This window comes from Saccopteryx bilineata, chromosome 10 (genome assembly GCF_036850765.1).
Source record: "Saccopteryx bilineata isolate mSacBil1 chromosome 10, mSacBil1_pri_phased_curated, whole genome shotgun sequence".
NCBI classification, from domain to species: domain Eukaryota; kingdom Metazoa; phylum Chordata; class Mammalia; order Chiroptera; family Emballonuridae; genus Saccopteryx; species Saccopteryx bilineata.
Window position 1 is genome coordinate 7,096,052 of NC_089499.1, and position 19,461 is coordinate 7,115,512.

At 49.9% G+C, this 19,461-nt stretch overlaps 1 protein-coding gene across 3 annotated transcripts; it reads right to left on the reverse strand.

The window, feature by feature from the left end:
- Positions 1–281: 281 nt before the first annotated feature.
- Positions 282–17,693, reverse strand: ATRIP (ATR interacting protein). 3 transcript variants are annotated; one of them, XR_010727293.1, is made up of 13 exons: positions 17,366–17,693; positions 15,033–15,163; positions 14,175–14,345; positions 10,726–10,844; positions 6,863–7,020; positions 5,134–5,235; positions 4,651–4,780; positions 3,600–4,280; positions 1,896–2,032; positions 1,667–1,758; positions 1,165–1,245; positions 705–925; positions 282–412 (listed from the first exon to the last, which is right to left on the reverse strand). XR_010727293.1 is itself a non-coding variant. In XM_066244948.1 (13 exons), exons 1-13 carry the CDS (start codon positions 17,610–17,612, stop codon positions 345–347), a joined length of 2,367 nt encoding a protein of 788 aa, XP_066101045.1. In that variant the 5' UTR covers positions 17,613–17,693; the 3' UTR covers positions 282–344. The 3 variants fall into 3 exon arrangements, 2 of the variants coding, with proteins under 2 accessions (XP_066101045.1, XP_066101044.1); XM_066244948.1 differs by having other exon boundaries at positions 705–957; positions 1,667–1,755; XM_066244947.1 differs by having other exon boundaries at positions 705–957.
- Between the last annotated feature and the right edge of the window lie 1,768 nt (positions 17,694–19,461).

Below are 19,461 nucleotides of genomic sequence, written 5' to 3' on the forward strand. Positions count from 1 at the left end.
TGGGATGAGGGCTGCCTCCTTCCTTGCTGTGCAGTGGTTTCTTCCCATGGCCTCAGCCCAAAGCAGTGACTCAGGACAATTCCACAGGCAGGGCAGGGCTTCTTCCTCCAGACAGATTCGTTACCATGGGGACCGGTCTTGGCTCCAGCCAGGGACAGGAAGGAGGATCCCAGCCTTCCCTGGGGGCGGGTTCCTGCTCCATCCCTCCCACTTGCCGACATAGATCATGCTCGGGCAACACACAAGGCTGGCGTGTTCTCAAACAGCTGGTTGTTCTTTTAATCAGTTCCTGAGGTGAGGAAAGCAGGTGCTAGTGCCACCACGTGGCTCGATACTGCCAGCCCTCAGCCACAGTCCATCTCGGGGTCATCCACATCAGTCTCAGTGGCACAGAGGTCATCCAGGGCAGCCTCTGAACCAAAACAGAAGAGGGTTCCATGGTGAAGGCCCGGAGTGCTGGGACCTGGGGGAGTGCCCTCGCCCCCCCCCCCCCCCCACGGGCAGGAACTAACCAGTCCCTTCCATGCCCAGGGCTGGTTACCTCGGCTACTGCAAGCAAAGTGCTACAAAGGCCATTCAGACAGGGGCGTTTCTGGAAAAAGGCTGCCTGGTACGCTCAGAAAGGGAGCAGGAGGACCAGGACCCGTGTTGGCAAAGGCTGTGCTGGGTGGAGGGCTGCGGGCAGGGGCCTCCCGCCGGCTCACCTTCACAGTCCGTCACGTCTGGAAGCCCGCGGATCAGCAGGCTGACCCCTGGCATCACGTGGTCATACTGATGCAGGACCTCCACGCAGTGCACTGTGAAGAGCTTGTCCTTCTGGGACAGGCTGTGCAGCAGCAGCACTGTGTCCCGCAGACATCGCACCGTCCGCTTCTGCTGCTCGGTCCTCGGAGCGGCCCCTGCCCTCCGCACTGTCAGCCACTGTCTGTGCAGCATCACAGTGAGCACTCGGACCACCTGGGGGTGCAGGCCAAGCTCGGGTCTTGGGCGTCCTGCACCCTGATGACTTGCTCAGCTGGGCAGCACTTTTCCTGGCCACCCCAGTGAGGGAGGTTCTAAGTGGCGGCACTAGGGGTGGAAGCAGCATGGGCTCCCCGCACAGGGCCACCTCTCTCACCAGCAGACCTGCCTCACTGTTGCCCGCTGCTTGCCCTGGGCACTCACCTCTACGTTGCACTGGCAGTTGGAGCCAGTAACTGGGGACGCGGGGCTCTGCATCCCAAGCTTAGCCAGGAGCCATACAGCCTGGAACAAGAGCAGACTGTTCTAGAACGAGACCCTGACCACAGGCCTTTCTCAGGCTTCTACAAGAGCTCCAAAGGCTCGTCCACATGAACGAGTCTGAGGTGGTGGTGTTGGGCCTTCGCAGACCAAACCCGGAACCAACACCGTCTCACCAACGACCCTCGTGCCACCGGCCCCACCCGGCCCCCAGGCCAAGGTACGTTATTACCAGGCAACTCTGCTAAGTCCCCAGGACAGCCTGGAGTCCATCTTATTGCATCTGTGTGGTGGGGAACCCCCAAATGAGTTTATCTTTTTAGTGGCTAAATAAACTCCTGCCACCAAAATGAATTAAGGCTCCCTCTCCCAAAGGAAGGGAGAAGTGGGAGAAAGGGGAGGGTGGGGGGGGGAACGGTGCACGGAGGGGCTCTGGCATTTTCACCTCTTGTTCCAGTTGAAGCCACTGTGTGTCCGAGGCCAGTCTGTCCGGCCTTGATGTGATGTACATGTACAGCAGCAGCAGCAGGCAGCCTTCTGAGGAGGACGCCCCGCCTCTCAGTCAGGGTCCCCAGTGCAAGCTGTGGAAGCCCTGGGGAGGCCCTGCCCTGTCCCGGCCGCCACCCTTCCCTCCACTCTGCAGAAGGCCCCGCCCAGCCTACCGCCGGCTTTACCCGAGCGGGCGCAGAGCCGAGGGGCGAGCTCGTCATGGTCCACCAGGAGGGAGAGGAGCTCCACGGTCAGCAGCACACCGGGCAGCGGTGTCTCTGGGCTGAGGCACTGTGGCAACACCGGGAACACACACTGGAACCTAAAACACGGGGGCCCAGAGGGACATGACACTTCCAACCCCACCCCACAGTTCACCCGCACTTTTCACAAGAGGGGACAGGAAACTCAAGCAGGCCAGTACAGACGTGGGTCAGACACACCTGGCTTCAAATGCCAGCTGATCACCACCTACTTTCACATGAATGAGTGGGCACTACCCTTCACGGCGGGACTGATGTGGCAGAGATGACAGCGCCACCTAGTCAATGGAGGTTGCCTCCATGGAAACGGGGTGCCTGGCCTCGACACTGCTCCTGGGCTCCTTCCTGCCTCTACTCCCGTAGGGTGGCAGGGCTCCTCTTGGGCGAGAGAAATGTCCTATGTTCATCACCAAAGGCCTTGCCAGGCTCCAGAAGTGATAAACTTCGACTTGGCCATGGCTTGATCTTACGAGACCACTTACTGAGCAAGGAAGACCATTCTCTCCCCTTGTCGAAAGACAGCAGCTCCTCTGCCGGCAAGCATAAGGTACACTTGGGGTGTGCACAGGCGAGGGGCTCTGGCACACTCTCCCCCACGTGTCAGGACAAAGGGACCGCCACTCCCAAGGAACCGTGTCCCAAGACAACCACTGCTGTTCAGCCTACCCAGCCTCGTGGGTGGGGAGGCAGTTCTCCACGTGTGTCCCCACACATCTGCAGTGTCTAAGCACACAGCAGTAAGGGTTGAGAACATTCCTCAGTATGCTCTAGGAAGCAAGGTCTCACTATTTGGAACAAACTCATTTTGGAGCAAATCATGTATGGCGGAGAAGCTGAACATTTTCAGTTGCCAGGGAGTGTGGAATGTTGTGGGAAACTAGAATTTAACCTGGTTGTTAGAAGTGGCCCCTAACTAAAGCTCCTGAAACTATCTGCATAAAAAAAACCCATCTTTATAACACAGTGGTTTCTAAATTGTTTTTTTGATAATACCAGAGCCACCGCCTTTTTTTTTTTACAGAGACAGAGAGAGAGAAAGAGAGAGAGAGAGTCAGAGAGAGGGATAGACAGACAGGAACGGAGAGATGAGAAGCATCAATCATTAATTTTTTGTTGCACATTGCAACACCTTAGTTGTTCATTGATTGCTTTCTCATATGTGCCTTGACCGCGGGCCTTCAGCAGACCGAGTAACCCCTTGTTCGAGCCGGCGACCTTGGGTCCAAGCTGGTGAGCTTTTTTTTTTTGCTCAAGCCAGATGAGCCCACGCTCAAGCTGGCGACCTCGGGGTCTTGAACCTGGGTCCTCTGCATCCCAGTCCAACGCTGTATCCACTGCGCCACCGCCTGGTCAGGCAACAGCCTTCTTTTATAACAGGTATCTTTTTCTTACCTGCTGTACAGAGGCAGAATTAAGCCAAACTAACCACTTCCTTGGTTCTCCCAATACCTTGTCCCACTTCCCATCATTTCAGAACTTCCTGAACAAAGCCTTAGAACCTAAACCAAGGCTTAGAACTGAGCAGTATAGATAAATCAAGATATGAGCAAAGTACAAGGACCACAGGATAAACCTCAAGGTCAGGTCAGACCCACAAAGAACCATGCCTCCCATGCTGCATTGTACCTGGGCAAGAAGTCAAAGGGAGCGTTTTCAGCTGACTTCACCAAGACCATAAGGCACTGGCTCAGAACACTGGCTTGAAGGTGACCTGTTGCTGCAGAAGAGAAAGCTAATAGGTGAAGAAGCATCTTCAGAAGTGGATGCTGGCCTTGGTCACTGGCAAGCCCCTCTGGGGCTGATGTCACATCCCCAGCAAAAGCCGGGCTCTGGATTCCTTCCCTAGCAGCAGAACCTGCCCCTGCTCCCGACAGCAGCAGGCTGACGACTGCACCGCTGTGGCACACCAGGTGCTGAAGAACGCTCAGGGAAGCCACACAGAAGTGTTCCAGGTTGCAAAGGGAGTCCTCGGTGCTGGCCTCCGCCGCGGAGCCCATGCAGGAGGAATGTGTGGGTGAGTCCCCAGGTCCTCCACTTCTCTTGGCTACGGCCAAGTCCTGCAGAGCCTGGCAGTGTAAGCCGATAAAGAACTGTACCAGGGGGAGGAGATGCACAGCGCCAGGAAACTGGCAGAGCGGGAAGGCCCTTCCGCCTCCCTCTGCTGGGTCTCTGTCACATGAGCCTTCATTCCTGGCAATCAGATTCAGGCCGCTAAGTGCCAGGTGTTGTGCTTCTCGAAGGGCTGAGAGGGGAAATGGCCCACCGCGCACACCTGGGGTCCTCAGGCTTGAAGTCCCAGTCAGGGTACTAGCAACACAAGAAAATACCTAAGTGTGAGATCAGGGTAAGGTCAGGGTCCCCAATCAACCTGCCTGCCAGATTCTCTAGTTACCCTGCCCAGGGCCCAGGCCTACCGGGCGGGCCAGGTCTCAGAAAGACTTCCTTCCTGGAAATGTTTTGGTTTTTTGTTTTGGTAACTTCTTTCTAAACAAGCTGTTTAAAATATTTTTCAATGTTTATTTTATTGATTATAGAGAGAGAGGAAGCGAGGGAGAGACAGGAAGATCAAGCTGTTCCTGTATGCACCCTGACCAGGGATCGAATCGGCGACCTCCGTGCTTCGGGATGACACTCTAACTAAGTGAGCCATCCGGCCAAGGCAGAAATCTGTGCTTACCTGCCACACCCTAGTGGCTGCAACAGGGCGCCGGTAGGGGCATCGGAACAACTGCTCAGCAGGTGGCACAGACCTAGGGATGACCCTGGGATCAGGGGCTGCTTCAGCAGAAGGTTTATCAAAATGGAACCTGTAGAAAACAAGGTGACTCTAGAAGGCTCTGACATGGGAGGCCTTTCTATGGCCTTAGAAAAAGTGAGGGTTCTTTGGATGCCAACTGTCCTCTAAGCTGCCACTCAGCCCCATCGAGACACCTGTGGGTGCTGAAGGCTCTGGGACATACCTGCTCTTGGCCCCCTCCATGTTACAGTCTTCTGCTTAAGTCACAACTATGACTTCCCTGGACCCTTAAAGGACTGCCTGGGGCGCTGGCCCTCGGAGCCGTGGACAGTTCCCCGTGCACTGGCTGAGGCCATCAGCAGCATCGCAGACCATAACCAGAGCCATGCAGGCCTCTTACAGAAGGAGTAGGGATTCTGGTACCTTGAGTGTTTGATCTCTGCAGCAGGCTGTCAACAAGACTTTTCTGGGACTCTTCTTGCTTTATGGGGTCATCTCCCAGGCTGTGGGTCTTATTTTCTGAAACTGGACACAATGTGAATCAAAACTTGAGCACAGCCTGACCTGTGGTGGCGCAGTGGATAAAGCGTCAACCTGGAAATGCTGAGGTCGCCGGTTCAAAACCTGGGCTTGCCTGGTCAAGGCACATATGGGAGTTGATGCTTCCAGCTCCTCCCTCCCTTCTCTCTTTCTGTCTCTCCTCTCTCTCTCTCTCCTCTCTAAAAATGAATAAATAAAAAAATAAAAAATAAAAAAATTAAAAAAAAAACTTGAGCACAAAAGCACTGGCACATCAGAAACTTCTAAGTGCAGAGTTTAAAAGACACATTTTTCTACTTCTTTTAGCCAAGGCAACTCAAGAGCCCTTGCCTCTTTCCCCTTTCCTGGGTGAAACAGGAACTCACACAGGAAAGGTAAAGATGAGGTGGTTTCCCCACTTCAGAGTGAGGCAGTCACACCAAAGCGGCAGGTGCTGCTAACGTCCCCGACAGTGCTAAGAGCTTTCTACATAGCCCATTCGTTCCTCACAGCACCCTACAAGGTGCTATCATTGCCTCTGTTTGTTTTTGGGTTTTTTACTTATTTATCAACTTTAGAGAGAGAGGAAAGGAGAAAGAGAGAAACATCAGTTTGTTGTTCCACTTATTCATGCATTCATTGGTTGATTCTTCTATGTGCCCTGATGGGGGATTGAACCCGCAACCTTGGTGTATCAGGATGATACTTCAACCAACCTAGCTCTCCAGCCAGGGCAGCTCTGTTTTACATATAGGACAAATGAGGCCTGAGGTTAAGGGACTTGCTCAAATCACACCAGCCAGGCTGCTGGGCTCCACGGCCTGCTCCTAACACCATCCCACAGAGCTCCTGTAGTTCTAGACTCCAAAATTGGGAGTGCTGGGGTACCCAGTGTGGGCATGATGGCCAGCGATGTGAAAGGGCTGACGGGGTAGAAGAGAGGGGCAATATATCCGAATTACAAGACAGGCTGGCACGGGACAGTCTTGGAGCAGAAGCCCACTTGTGCTAGACTGTCCCTCTCTAGAAACAGGAGCATGCCCTCAGTCTGACCGGGGCTGTACAGGCTCAGGGTGGGCTATGCAGGGCACAACTGTCCCTGCTACCAGCTGGGTTTCTGGCCTGTTGATGGATGCTGACTGGGAGGTTTTTAAATATGCCTGCCAATGCTCTGACACACTTCCCTTCAAAAGATGCAGGGGAGTTTCCTTCCCCTTGAACACGGCCCAGACGTGGTGACTTGCTTCTAACAAACAGACTGCGGCAGAAGTGATGCTATGTGACTTAGGAGGGTCGGCCATACGCAGGACAGCTTCCCCCTGGCTCTCTCCGGGTTTGCTGGCTCTTAATGAAAGCCAGGTACCAGATTATGAGATCAGCCAAGGTGCCCTGTGGAGAGGCCACATGTGGAGAGGAATTCTGCCCCAGCCACGGGAGGGAGCCACCTAGACACAGATCCTCCAGCCCCAGACACGCCCAAAGGACTGCAGTCCATGCAGAGACAAGCCATCCCCACTGGGCCCTGGCAGAACCGCTGGCCCACAGAAACCGGGAGAAGAGACTCCTTGTCGCTCTCAGCCATCAGCTTGGGCAACCTGTTCCACGGTCATAGATGATGGGTAGACTGACTTACCCTCTCTGCCCGTCAGGGACTTAAATCCTGGCTCTGTCTGGCAGGGGTAAGGAAGAGACGTATTAGCGTTAAAAGACTCCTTTGTAGGGAAAGATGGTTTTCCAAGTTGTGGAGAGCACGCTTCTGGCTTTACAACCACAGAAGGGCTTTTCCTAGGACTGGAAAAAGTTAACTATGAAAGCAAAGTAATGATTCTGCTAAAACCTCTTAAAACAAAATGAAATCTTTTTTTTTTTTTTTTTTCATTTTTCTGAAGCTGGAAACAGGGAGAGACAGTCAGACAGACTCCCGCATGCGCCTGACCGGGATCCACCTGGCACGCCCACCAGGGGCGAAGCTCTGCCCACCAGGGGGCGATGCTCTGCCCATCCTGGGCGTCGCCATGTTGCAACCAGAGCCACTCTAGCGCCTGAGGCAGAGGCCACAGAGCCATCCCCAGCGCCCGGGCCATCTTTGCTCCAATGGAGCCTTGGCTGCAGGAGGGGAAGAGAGAGACAGAGAGGAAAGCGCGGCGGAGGGGTGGAGAAGCAAATGGGCGCTTCTCCTGTGTGCCCTGGCCGGGAATCGAACCCGGGTCCTCCGCACGCTAGGCCGACGCTCTACTGCTGAGCCAACCGGCCAGGGCAAAATGAAATTTCTAATAAGCTTTAAACCAGGGTCCCCAAACTTTTTACACAGGGGGCTAGTTCACTGTCCCTCAGATCATTGGAGGACCGGACTATAAAAAAAACTATGAACAAATCCCTATGCACACTGCACATATCTTATTTTAAAGTAAAAAAACAAAATGGGAACAAATACAATATTTAAAATAAAGAACAAATAAATTTAAATCAACAAACTGACCAGTATTTCAATGGGAACTATGGGCCTGCTTTTGGCTAATGAGATGGTCAATGTGCTCCTCTCACTGACCACCAATGAAAGAGGTGTCCCTTCCAGAAGTGCGGTGAGGGCCGGATAAATGGCCTCAGGGGGCTGCAGTTTGGGGACCCCTGCTTTAAACTTTTCATACCTAGGTAATTTGATCAAAAGTTTTGTGTTTTTTTTTTTCATTTTTCCGAAGCTGGAAACAGGGAGGTAGTCAGACAGACTCCCGCATGCGCCTGACCGGGATTCACCCAGCATGCCCACTAGGGGGCGATGCTTTGCCCCTCTGGGGCGTCGCTCTGTTGCGTCCAGAGCCATTCTAGCGCCTGAGGCAGAGGCCACAGAGCCATCCCCAGCGCCCGGGCCATCTTTGCTCCAATGGAGCCTCGCTGCAGGAGGGGAAGAGAGAGACAGAGAGGAAGGAGAGGGGGAGGGGTGGAGAAGCAAATGGGCGCTTCTCCTGTGTGCCCTGGCCGGGAATCAAACCCGGGACTCCTGCATGCCAGGCCGATGCTCTACTGCTGAGCCAACCGGCCAGGGCCTGATCAAAAGTTTTATCTGCTAAACACTTGTTATTCTTTGTCAGGACAGCAGTGTAAAATTCAAGGTATTTTCATAAAAAAAGATAAAATGTTGCCATTTATGACAAAATGGATAGATTTTTTTTTTTTTTTTTTAGTGAGAGAGAGAGACAGGGAGGGAGAGAGATGAGAAGCATTGATTCATAGTTGCATCACTTTAGTTGTTCATTGATTACTTTTCATATGTGCCTTGACCGGGACTCCAGTAGAGCCAGTAACTCCTTGCTCAAGACAGCCACCCTGGGGTCATGTCTATGATCCCACACTCAAGCCAGCGACCCCACACTCAACCTGGTGACCCTGCACTCAAGCTGGATCAGCCCGCGCTCAAGCTGGCGACCTTGGGGCTTCAAACCTGGGACCTCAGTGTCCCAGGTCAATGCTCTATCCGCTGCGCTACCACTGGTCAGTCTGGATAGATCTTGAGGGTATTATGCTAAGTGAAATAAGTCAGATGGAAAAGGACAAGAACCATATGATTTCACTCATATTTGTGATATAAAACAAAAAACAACAGATGAACAAACAAAACCAAACTCAGACAATAATATGGTGGTTATCAGCAGGGAAGGGGATGGGAGAAGGACGAAGAGCGTAAAGGGGGTCAGACAGACGGTGGCCAGGGGAGACCGGCTCTGGTGGTGAGCACACGATGGAGTATACAGATGTTATATTATAAAGTTGTATACCTAAAATTTGAATGTCATTAAGCAATGTTTCCCCAATAAATTTTAAAAAAGGAAGTATAATAAAGCTTAGCAATGCAGTAATAAAAGTGCAAAGCAGAAAAAAATTCAAGTCATTTTGATCCTAAGTATTGAAAAAAAAAATCTTTCATTTATTTCTACATTTTTCTAATCACCTAAAAATATTGACCATAATTCCATTACTATTTCTAATTCCACCAAAACATGTTTTCAATGTGGAATGACCTGTTTTAATAGAGACTGAATTAAAAGATTTTCAGTAGAGAGTCAAGTAAAAAGTTGTGTCTTGCAGCTTGAAAATGGAGCCAGCTCCTCAATGCCATGGCCTTTATGTTAGAGAAGCAGCCTTAACCCTCTGATCGGATCACACACGCCGAGGCCCTTCTGGGTAAAGAGGTAAGGATAGACTCCCTCTGCTCTTCTGTCTTATTTGGACCACATAAAGCAAGAGCTCAACTCCATATCCTGCCCATGAGCAAACGCAGCAGAGTGCTCAATACCAGAAAAAGGCTCACTGACCACACTAATCAAATTTCAAGGCTGATACCAACATTGTACCAGACTTTTCTGGCAGGCAGTGAGCAGGACACAGACTATTAAGAAGTTCATCACAGCCTGACCAGGCAGTGGCGCAGTAAATAGTGTCGGACTGGGATGCAGAGGACCTAGGTTCGAGACCCCGAGGTCGCCAGCTTGAGCGCGAGCTCATCTGGTTTGAGCAAGGCTCACCAGCTTGAGCCCAAGGTCACTGGCTTGAGCAAGGGGTCACTCGGTCTGCTGTAGCCCCCTGGTCAAGGCACATATGAGAAAGCAATCAATGAACAACTAAGGAACCGCAATGAAGAATTGATGTTTCTCATCTCTCTCCCTTCTGTTGGTCTGTCTCTATCTGTCCCTCTCTGACTCTCTCTTGTCTCTCCCACACACAAAAAAAGAAGTTCATCACAGCCTGACTAGGCAGTGGCACAGCGGGTAGAGCACTGGACTAGGATACAGAGGACCCAGGTTCAAAATCCCGAGGTCTCTGGCTTGAGCACAGGTTCAACAGCGTGAGCGCTGGGTGTCTGGCTTGAGTGTGGGATCGTAGACATGATCCCAAGGTCGCTGACTTGAAGCCTGAGGTGGCTGGCTTGAGCCCAAGGTCGCTGGCTTGAGCAAAGGATTACTGGCTCGGCTGTAGCCCCCCCCCCCCAAGCAATCAATGAACAACTAAGGTGCCGCAACAAAGAACTGATGCTTTTCATCTCTCTCCCTTCCTGTCTGACTCTCTCTCTCTAAAAAAAGTTCATCATATCTGCAGCAAAAGCGGGGCTGTTAGACAAAGATCCCAGGGCAGCAAATGAGAAAAAAATATTCCAAGTAGTTGGGCTGAAATATATTCATGCTTTGGGCAAAATCAGTTATTTAATACAAATTACAAAAAAATGAAGAAGTTTGGAGATGATCTCTCTAGCCTTTCTAGTCCCAAGGAGCTGTGCGTATAAAGTCCTACACAGAGGAAGCACATTTAGAGAGTGGGGGTTTTATGCTGTGATGCCCCAAGCCATTCAAGCTTCATCCAAACCACCTTGAGGCTTTCAGCAAGGAGGACCTAGGCCCATGCACAGAGTCTAAGTGGCCTTCATTCAAGACTGGCCTGACATTATTCTTTAGACTTTTTACTAAACAATGCAAAGCTGAACACTCTCTCTAGCCCCACCATTACCTGCTGTGGGAAATGGAGGGAACAGCTAGTTTATTTGCTCGTTCACTGCTCTGAAGCTTTGTCCTTAATTCATTCATTTCTGCATCTTTAAACTGGAGTTCAGACTGCAGCGACTGTAGCTGTAAGGCAAAGAAACATACTTTATCCTATATAAATCAAATCACATATATCAAAATATCCCTGGGCTTCCAAATCTCAAGCTTATGAAAAACAATGAGGAATAGCCTGACCAGGCAGTGGCGCAGTGGATAGAGCGTTGGACTGGGATGCAGAGGATCCAGGTTCGAGACCCCGAGGTCGCCAGCTTAAGCACAGGCTCATCTGGTTTGAGCAAAGCTCACCAGCTTGGACCCAAGGTCGCTGGCTCGAGCAGGGGGTTACTCGGTCTGCTGAAGGCTCACGGTCAAGGCACATATGAGAAAGCAATCAATGAACAACTAAGGTGTCAAAACGAAAAACTGATGATGCTTCTCATCTCTCTCCGTTCCTGTCTGTCTGTCCCTATCTATCCTTCTCTCTCTGTCTCTAAAAAAAAAAAAGAAAAACAATGAAGAATAAAAAACAAAAGTCTACTGTGACACAAATATCCTAAAGAATCAAGTTTCAGCCTTCTTTGTGAAAGACAGCATGGTATTCTAGAAACATATTTTGATCCAAACTAATGTAAAGTAGTTTGTGAGGGTTCAAATACCATTTACTCAGCCTCTCTAAACTTGAGCTTCTCTGTAACAGAAATACCTGTTTTCACAGTTGGGAGGATTAAATAAGAATGATGAATGTCAGGCCCTGGCTGGTTGGCTCAGCGGTAGAGCATTGGCCCAGCATGTGAAGTCCCGGGTTCGATTCCCAGCCAGGGCACACAGGAGAGGCGCCCATCTGTTTCTCCACCCTCCCCCTCTCCTTCCTCTCTGTCTCTCTCTTCCCCTCCCACAGCCAAGGCTCCATTGGAGCAAAGTTGGCCGGGCACTGAGGACGGCTCAATGGCCTCCGCCTCAGGCACTAGAATGGCTCTGGTTGCAACGGAACAACAGCCCAGATGGGCAGAGCATCACCCCTTGGTGTGCAGGCCGGGTGGATCCTGGTCAGGCGCATGTGGGAGTCTGTCTGTCTGCCTGCCTTCCCCCCAGCCCGCTTCTCACTTTGGAAAAATACAAAAAAAAAAAAAAAAAAAAAAAAGAATGATGAATGTCAAACGCCCAGCATAAAGCTTGACAAGGCGCCATATCTCACAATAACATGTTGACCTTCTGATGAATGTAGTGGTGCTCAATTCCAGGTCTTCCTGAAAGTCAGGGCAGAGCATTTGGGAAAGCTTCACCACAACCTTGTGCAGCGGAGGGAGCCCTGCTGCTCTGGCCAGTGGCCCACAGCCAACAGCAGCTGCAGCCACTCCCCGAGCACACTCTGGGCCAGGTGCAGCACCAGACACGGTCAGTGCGGGACCTGTTCATCTGACAACCCTTCTTGTTATTTCCTGGGAATAGATAAGGGATATAAGTCGTACAACTTAAGTCATTACTGTGAGGCCACCACTTGCATGGGATAAAGCTGGGAATCAAACTCTGGTCTGCCTGGCCCTGGCCGGATGGCTCAGCGGTAGAGCGTCGGCCTGGCGTGCGGGGGACCCGGGTTCGATTCCCGGCCAGGGCACATAGAAGCGCCCATTTGCTTCTCCACACACCCCCCTCCTTCCTCTCTGTCTCTCTCTTCCCCTCCTGCAGCCTAGGATCCATTGGAGCAAAGATGGCCCGGGCGCTGGGGATGGCTCCTTGGCCTCTGCCCCAGGCGCTAGAGTGGCTCTGGTCGCAACAGAGCGACGCCCCGGAGGGGCAGAGCATCGCCCCCTGGTGGGCAGAGCATTGCCCCTGGTGGGCGTGCCGGATGGATCCCGGTTGGGCGCATGCGGGAGTCTGTCTGACTGTCTCTCCCCATTTCCAGCTTCAGAAAAATACAAAAAAAACAAACAAAAAAAAACCAAAAAACAAAACTCTGGTCTGCCTGACTGTAAACCCCTTGCTCTCCCTCTGTATGTGGAAAGGCAACCACTGCTGTCAGAGCTGGGCACAGGCACTGCTTCTTTAAAGCTTGCTACGTTTGTCGAATGAAGTAATGGCAGGATCAGACCCCATGTCCTTGAGGCTCAAGACTTGGGAAGTGCTGAAGTGGTATACGCCGGACACCTACTCCTCTTCCCAGAATAGCATCACCCTTCCCTGAGAAACAACCATTTCCCTGCCTCTGACTGTGATGTGAATGAGGGTATAGTCTCTTTGGTTATAGTGACAGATTCAGGCACAAGCATTTGACTCAGGTTAGACCAGGTTTAAATTTTAAAACTTCCTCTGAATTTTAAAACTTGAGATGGGAGTCCAAGTCTTTGGACTGCTCTGGAGCTGTGAAATATGAGCCCGGGAGCTCCCAAAGAACACACCCTCTAGCATAAGGATAGAGCCTATCTATAGTTTTGAGAAAAAAGATGAGTCCTGGCAAGGCTTGAGGCATTCAAAGCCCCAGCACATCCATTTTCCCTAGGGTTAGTTATGGAAGCTAAAACCTTTCCTTTTGGCATAAGATAGATCAATTGAGGGCTGCCAAAAGAGCCTAATTTATTTTTTACTTTTTAATTTTTCTTAAGTGAGAAATTGGGAGGCAGAGAGGCAGACTCCCCAGGATCCACTCAGGAAGCCCCCTACAGGGCAATGCTCTGCCCTTCTAGGGTGGTTGCCCCATTGCTTGGCAACCGAGCTATTTTAGCACCTGAGGTGAGGCCATGGGGCCATCTGTAGCGCCCAGGGCCAACTTGCTCCAACTGAGCCATGGCTGTGGGAAGAGAAGAGAGAGAAGGGGAAAGGGAGAGGGTGGAGAAGCAGATGGTTGCTTCTTCTGTGTCCCCTGACTGGGAACTGAACCCAAAATGTCCATACGCCAGGCTGACACTCTACCACTGAGCCAGCTGGCCAGGGCCTATTTTTTATTTTTATTTTTAAATTATTGATTGATTTTAGAGAGAAAGGAAGGGGGAGAGACACAGAAACATCGATCTGTTTCTGTATGTGCCCTAACTAGGAATTGAACCAGCAACCTTTACATAATCAGAATGATGCTCTGACCAACTGAGATGATGATGCTCTGCCAGGGGAAGAGCCCCGATCTAAACCTATTTCTGAAAATCTAAGCTAGTGATTTATTCCTGCCAAGACCAACTACCACAGAAAAGCAGTTTCATCTAAGTTCTTTTCTGTACCACGTGCAGAGTCTGAAGAAAAGAACATGCAATTAGCTGGAAGCAGAAAGGATTTAACACAAAGAACTGTTGAAGCCTTTCCTGGAAGGTTTACAGGCAGATTTGGTCATTGCTTCTAAATGAACTCAGTGGAGAGAAAAAAAAGAAGGAACTCAGTGAGCAGACAAAGCTAATGTTCATGACCAAAACAAACACTCTGGGTCACCTTTTTGGAGAATTCCTTTTCCTTGTCATTGAGTGCTTGAGTTTTCTCTTGCTCTAGAAGGAAATGTGATCTTCTCTGATCCTCTAAAATGGATTCTGTCTGATGCAATGAGTCTCGCAAAATTTTAATTTCTCCATTTTTAATGAGCACTTCTTCTTCCATTGCTTTCATCTGTAAATCCCAAACCAATCTTGTGAAAAGTTTGTAAGGGAAAATTATATAAGTATTTATTTCATTAGGTAGCTGGGGAGATGGAGCCCATGTAAAACATGTTCTACAGACCAGTGAGTGCTCAAAATACCTCTACCAACAGGATGTCACCATGCTTGGCCTGTTTGTGGAATAGGTGATATTCGGCAAGACGGCTTACAGATACACTTGGCACTCACACATGCAGGTTCTGTAGGCTCTAGTAAGTCTTAAACAATCTGGGTCACATACAACATAGAACTAAAATTCTACATTATGTTCCTGATTTTCATAGGGACCCAGGTTGGTCATATGAAGAATGCTTGCTTTTTTTCTCTCTCAAAACTGTTAATGAAAATAGCAACCATTATCATGTTGAATAAGAATATAGGATACATGCTATAAATTTATCTCTGTGCTAAAACAGGAAGTTTGTATCTCTTCTTGGATCTGGTGTACAGTGTTTCCTTTCTCGTCTGGTCTGCTAGGAATCTCAGGATTTCCTTTCTTTCAGCCTCAATTTTCTAGCTTTCTTTTCCCAGCCTTCCTCCATTTATGGAGTGACTTCTGGACTCTAGTTTTAAATTTTTTATATAGTTTATATATTTTATTGCACAATGCATGCATAAATGAGTGAATTCGTTGTAAAAAACATATGTTGTTACTTACCTTTTCTTTAAGTTCTTTGTATTGGGCCTGAAGTAACTCTAATTCAAAATTATCTTTAACTGGAACACTTTCTCTGTTTTTCCCTGCAGGATTTTTGAACATTCCGTCTAATCTGGGGACCATATGAACACCTGTAAGAAACAGTTCCCACATACTTTTCAGGTCCCAACATTTTCCAACTTTTGCCAGAAAATGCTGAAAAGAATCACTCTTGAAAGAAAATTAGAGAAAGATCTAATAAGCAAGATAGGTATTTTCCAACAGGGGAATATGATTCAAATTCATAAATGATCCTTACAAAGTAACAGATCCTGCCGCCTCTTCCTCTTCACATCACCCTCCCAATTTTAAGTCTCACCTAAAGGCTGAAAGACACTGTGCAGTCTTGCTGGTAAGAACTCAGAGATGTATCACTCAACAATATTTACTGAGGACCTACAATATGTCAGGCATGATTTAATCTCTAAAGGTACAAGGGTGAGCAAAATGGGTCGTTCTTATGCTTGTGGAGCTTACAGGTCATTGAAAAACAATCGCGTATAAATGTAAAATTACAACTGTGAGAAAAGCTGCAGAGAACAAATATAGGAAAGTCTGTAATAGGGAGATATAGTTCAACTAAATGATTGGAAAGCTTCCCTAAGGAGCTGGTGACTGAGCTGAGGGCTGGAGAACAAGCAGGAAGTCACCAGATGAGCGGGGATGGGGAATGGATGGAAAGAACACTCAATGTGCAAGAAACAGCAATGTGCAAGGTCTCTGTATTGTAAAGAAACAAGAATTCAAGGAGTAAAGGAAGGTCAGTGTGGCTAAAACCCAGAGAAGAAGGAAAGGGGCAGACTATACTGGGTCTGTCAGACCACATTAAGGATTTTGATCTTTATAGTAGAAACAGTGGAAAGTCATTAAAAGGCTTTCAGTAGGGGTATTCACGTATATCAGTGTAAGACACAGCCAGATTTGAGGTTTTTTGTTTTTAGTGAGAGAGAGGGAGAGGGATAGACAGGGACAGACAGACAGGAAGGGAGAGAGATGAGAAGCATTAACTCATAGCTGTGGCACCTTAGTTGTGCATTGATTGCTTTCTCATACGTGCTTTCACTGGGGGACTCCAGCTGAGCCAGTGACCCCCTTGCTCAAGCCAGCAACCTTGGGCTTCAAGCCAGCGACCCCACACTCAAGCTGGTAAGCCTGGGCTCAAGCCAGAGGGCTCAAGCCAACCTCAGGGTTTCAACCCTGGGTCCCCAGTGGCCCAGGTCGAAGCTTTATCCACTGCACCAACGCCTGGTCAGGCCAGATTTGAGATTTGAAAAGAGCAGTGGTGTGCAGTCTGACTTATAGAGTCAAGACTGTCATTGGGAAGACAATTTAGACTGTTGTCCAGGGGAGGGGTGATGGTAACTTAGGTCAGGGAGATGGTAGAGATGATGCAAGGAGGATGGATTCCAGAGATATATTAAGGGAAAGTTACAGAATTTGTAAAGGAATTAGATGGATGGTGAATGAAAAGAAGCTGTTGCCTTCTGCCACCTGATGGACAGTGATGCACTGTCATGCGAACATTTGGTCATCAACTAGTTTTCTGAATGTCTGCTTTGCCAGGCACCATGCTGGAGATGCAGGAGGATGACTAGGTTTCTAGGAAATGTCCACAGAATTGTAAATGCCTATAAGTCATCCAAGTAGAGGTGCAACAAGCTCTCAGAACCATTCTCCTTCTGTGAGCCCCACAAGACTTCATTCATTCCCCAAATGGAATGTAAGCTCCATGAAGGAAGGGGTTTTTGTATTTTGCTCGTTGCTAAGTGTGCTGCAGTTTCTGAAGTTTGGGCACCTAGCACAAATTATTGGTTGTATAAAAGAATAAGTCTCTTTCATCTCCTGCCTCTGCTGGGTCCCGCCTATGGTCATGCGGCTCAAAGGGGACAGTGGTCATCATTAGATCTAAAACCTCCCAAATCTGTTACAAGCATTGGTCACCATGTGTAAGTTAGTGATGGTTCCGATGGTGGTGAAAGTCATGTTTCAAGGATCTTTGTTAGAACTAAGAACCTAGTGGCCCTAACTTCAGAAATTAAAGTAAAATGTGACCTTAGCTTTCTATATTTCAAATCGGTTGACATTCCTAATCCATTTCTCCCCTAAATCAAGGACCTTTTGGGACACAACTGCTGCTTAAATCAAGCTGTTCCTATATTTTAAAAAGGTGAAGGGCAGTGTGGGTGCAAGACACCAGGGGGTAGCGGTCGCGATGCGTTTGGAAGCCACAGCCATCCTGGGTGTCTGGCGAGATCTACATCACCCTCGGGGAAAGGATGCCTAGGAGCACTCACTGGACGTATCCCGAGCCGCGGACGGGCATTGGCTCAGGGCCTGTGACGCCAGGGTGTCGAGCTCCTCCAGGTCATCCTCGGTGAAATCCCCGTGAAGGCCGAACGGGTCTTCGGGATCCAGAACTGCGGCCTCGGGGAAGCCCCGGGCCCTCTTGCTCGGAGGCTGCCCGGTGTTGGGCGGCGGGCCAGCGCTAGGCGCCAAGGGCCCGCTCCGCCTCCTGCTGCCTTGCGCGGGGGTTCCAGCCATGTCTACCCCCGAAGTTACAGAGAAGAATCCAGTCGCCGCGAGGCGGTAGAGCTGGACCAACCGCCCGCGCGCCGTAGCCCTTCTCAGCCGCTTGGCCACGCCCCCAAGTCCACGGGCCAATCAGCTGCCAGCCGACGGGCGCCCAGAAATGACATAATCTAAACGCGCAGGAATGCTCCGCTGAATGCCTGCCCGTTTGGGCCCTCGCTGCTGGCGTATACCTAAAGCCTTATGCTGCGACTCAGTAGGTCTGTGGCCGGGCGTGTGCGGTACGATCCGAGATACCAGGAGTGTGGGTCCTGGGCTCACTAGCCCCACTGCGCGGGTGGCTGCGCGTGAGGCACGCTGTCGTGCTGGAGGAGTTCGCCATGACATTCACTCGTGCGCATATGAATCGAGCCAGCCACATGCAGGGGTTTGGTCTCTGCCACCCCGCTGACCTCCCGCCGGACCCATCTGGACCCATCTCTCACATTCCCCGAGGTTCTCATGGGGAGGAGTCGGGAGAGGGGATGGACGGGAAGTGTGAATAGAGCCGCGCGCTGGCCTGTTTGATAACAGTAAATATTTTGAATGTGAACATTTGAGGTAGCTCTGGGTAAACGCTGCGGGGAAGAGGTGAACTTGGAGACGTTGTGCCTGTGTTGGAGGGGCTAGGAGCTAACTGCTCAGGCATTGAACATCATTCGCTCATTTCTCGGAGAGCGCTCGAGTGTCTGTCTCAAGTACTGGTCACAGACACGAACTTGAGGCTCAGGATGTCAGGGAAGGCCCTATAGAAGGGGCACGTGGGCTGTCCTACAGGTAGAATGGGCAAGAAGACTGGCACACAAAACTACTCGAACAAGAATACACCACCAAAATAGAGGCCACCCATGTGCCAGGCAGGAGTTATCTATGGCAGAAAGAAGGTAAGACTGAAGAGCCGAGTCGGGCCAGGCTGAGTGCATGTCAGGATTTTGTTGGCAGCAGCAGTGTGCAGGACAGCTAGAAGGGACAAGTTGGAGAGTAACGGGGCAGTATTCTTTCATCCTTGTGTGCTCAGTGCCAAGCAACCTGTTAATGTTCTGTGCACATTTATGAAAGCACTAAATGAAAGGGAGATTGTCAGGGCATGCGTTTTGTCTTTTGAGGTAACTGGTAGTATCCCTCAGATAGCTGCACTAATGTCCAATGCTTACTTAAGTCGTAACTGCTGCAGGTCTCTGGTCCTGTGAAGAGACAGGATTGTACTTGTCAGAGGGATTAGATTCCACTTTTGGGGCCAGTGTACCGGCCCTGGCTTCCAGAAGGGTTATTCTCAGCAGCACAGGGCTGGGTGCCCACTGGCAAGGCCCCACAGGGAATGCCTAGCGTCCAAAGAAGGTGCTGTGAAACTTTCCAGAAGACCAAAGCAGACTTTTTCTGTTAATGTCAAGCACATTAGTCATAAAACAGGCTTCAATCTATCAAAACCTTTCCCAGTTTCAACTTAGCAAAATCTAACCAGTTCTAGAGACCTTCCTGAGAATGCATTCTTAAGAGAGCTTAGCGTTATCAGCATCATTCCATAGTTGTGTCAAGGGTTCTCTGGAGGGAAAAACCAGACTTGTGCCTCTGAATTGTCAGTATGTATGCATTTAGCACACATATGGATGGCCTCTGTCCTCTGGGAATTGACTCCATTTATCAAGGGTGATAAAAAAGTGAAACAGGGTAAGAAACATCAGGACTGTACTTTATATATAGTCGGGGAAGACTTCACTACTATGATGTTTAAGTGTCCAGAAGAACGACAGGTAAAGTTGGTGGCAACACAGTGAGGCAGGTGCTTGCTTGAAATATAAGCCACTGAGGCTCAAGATGATCA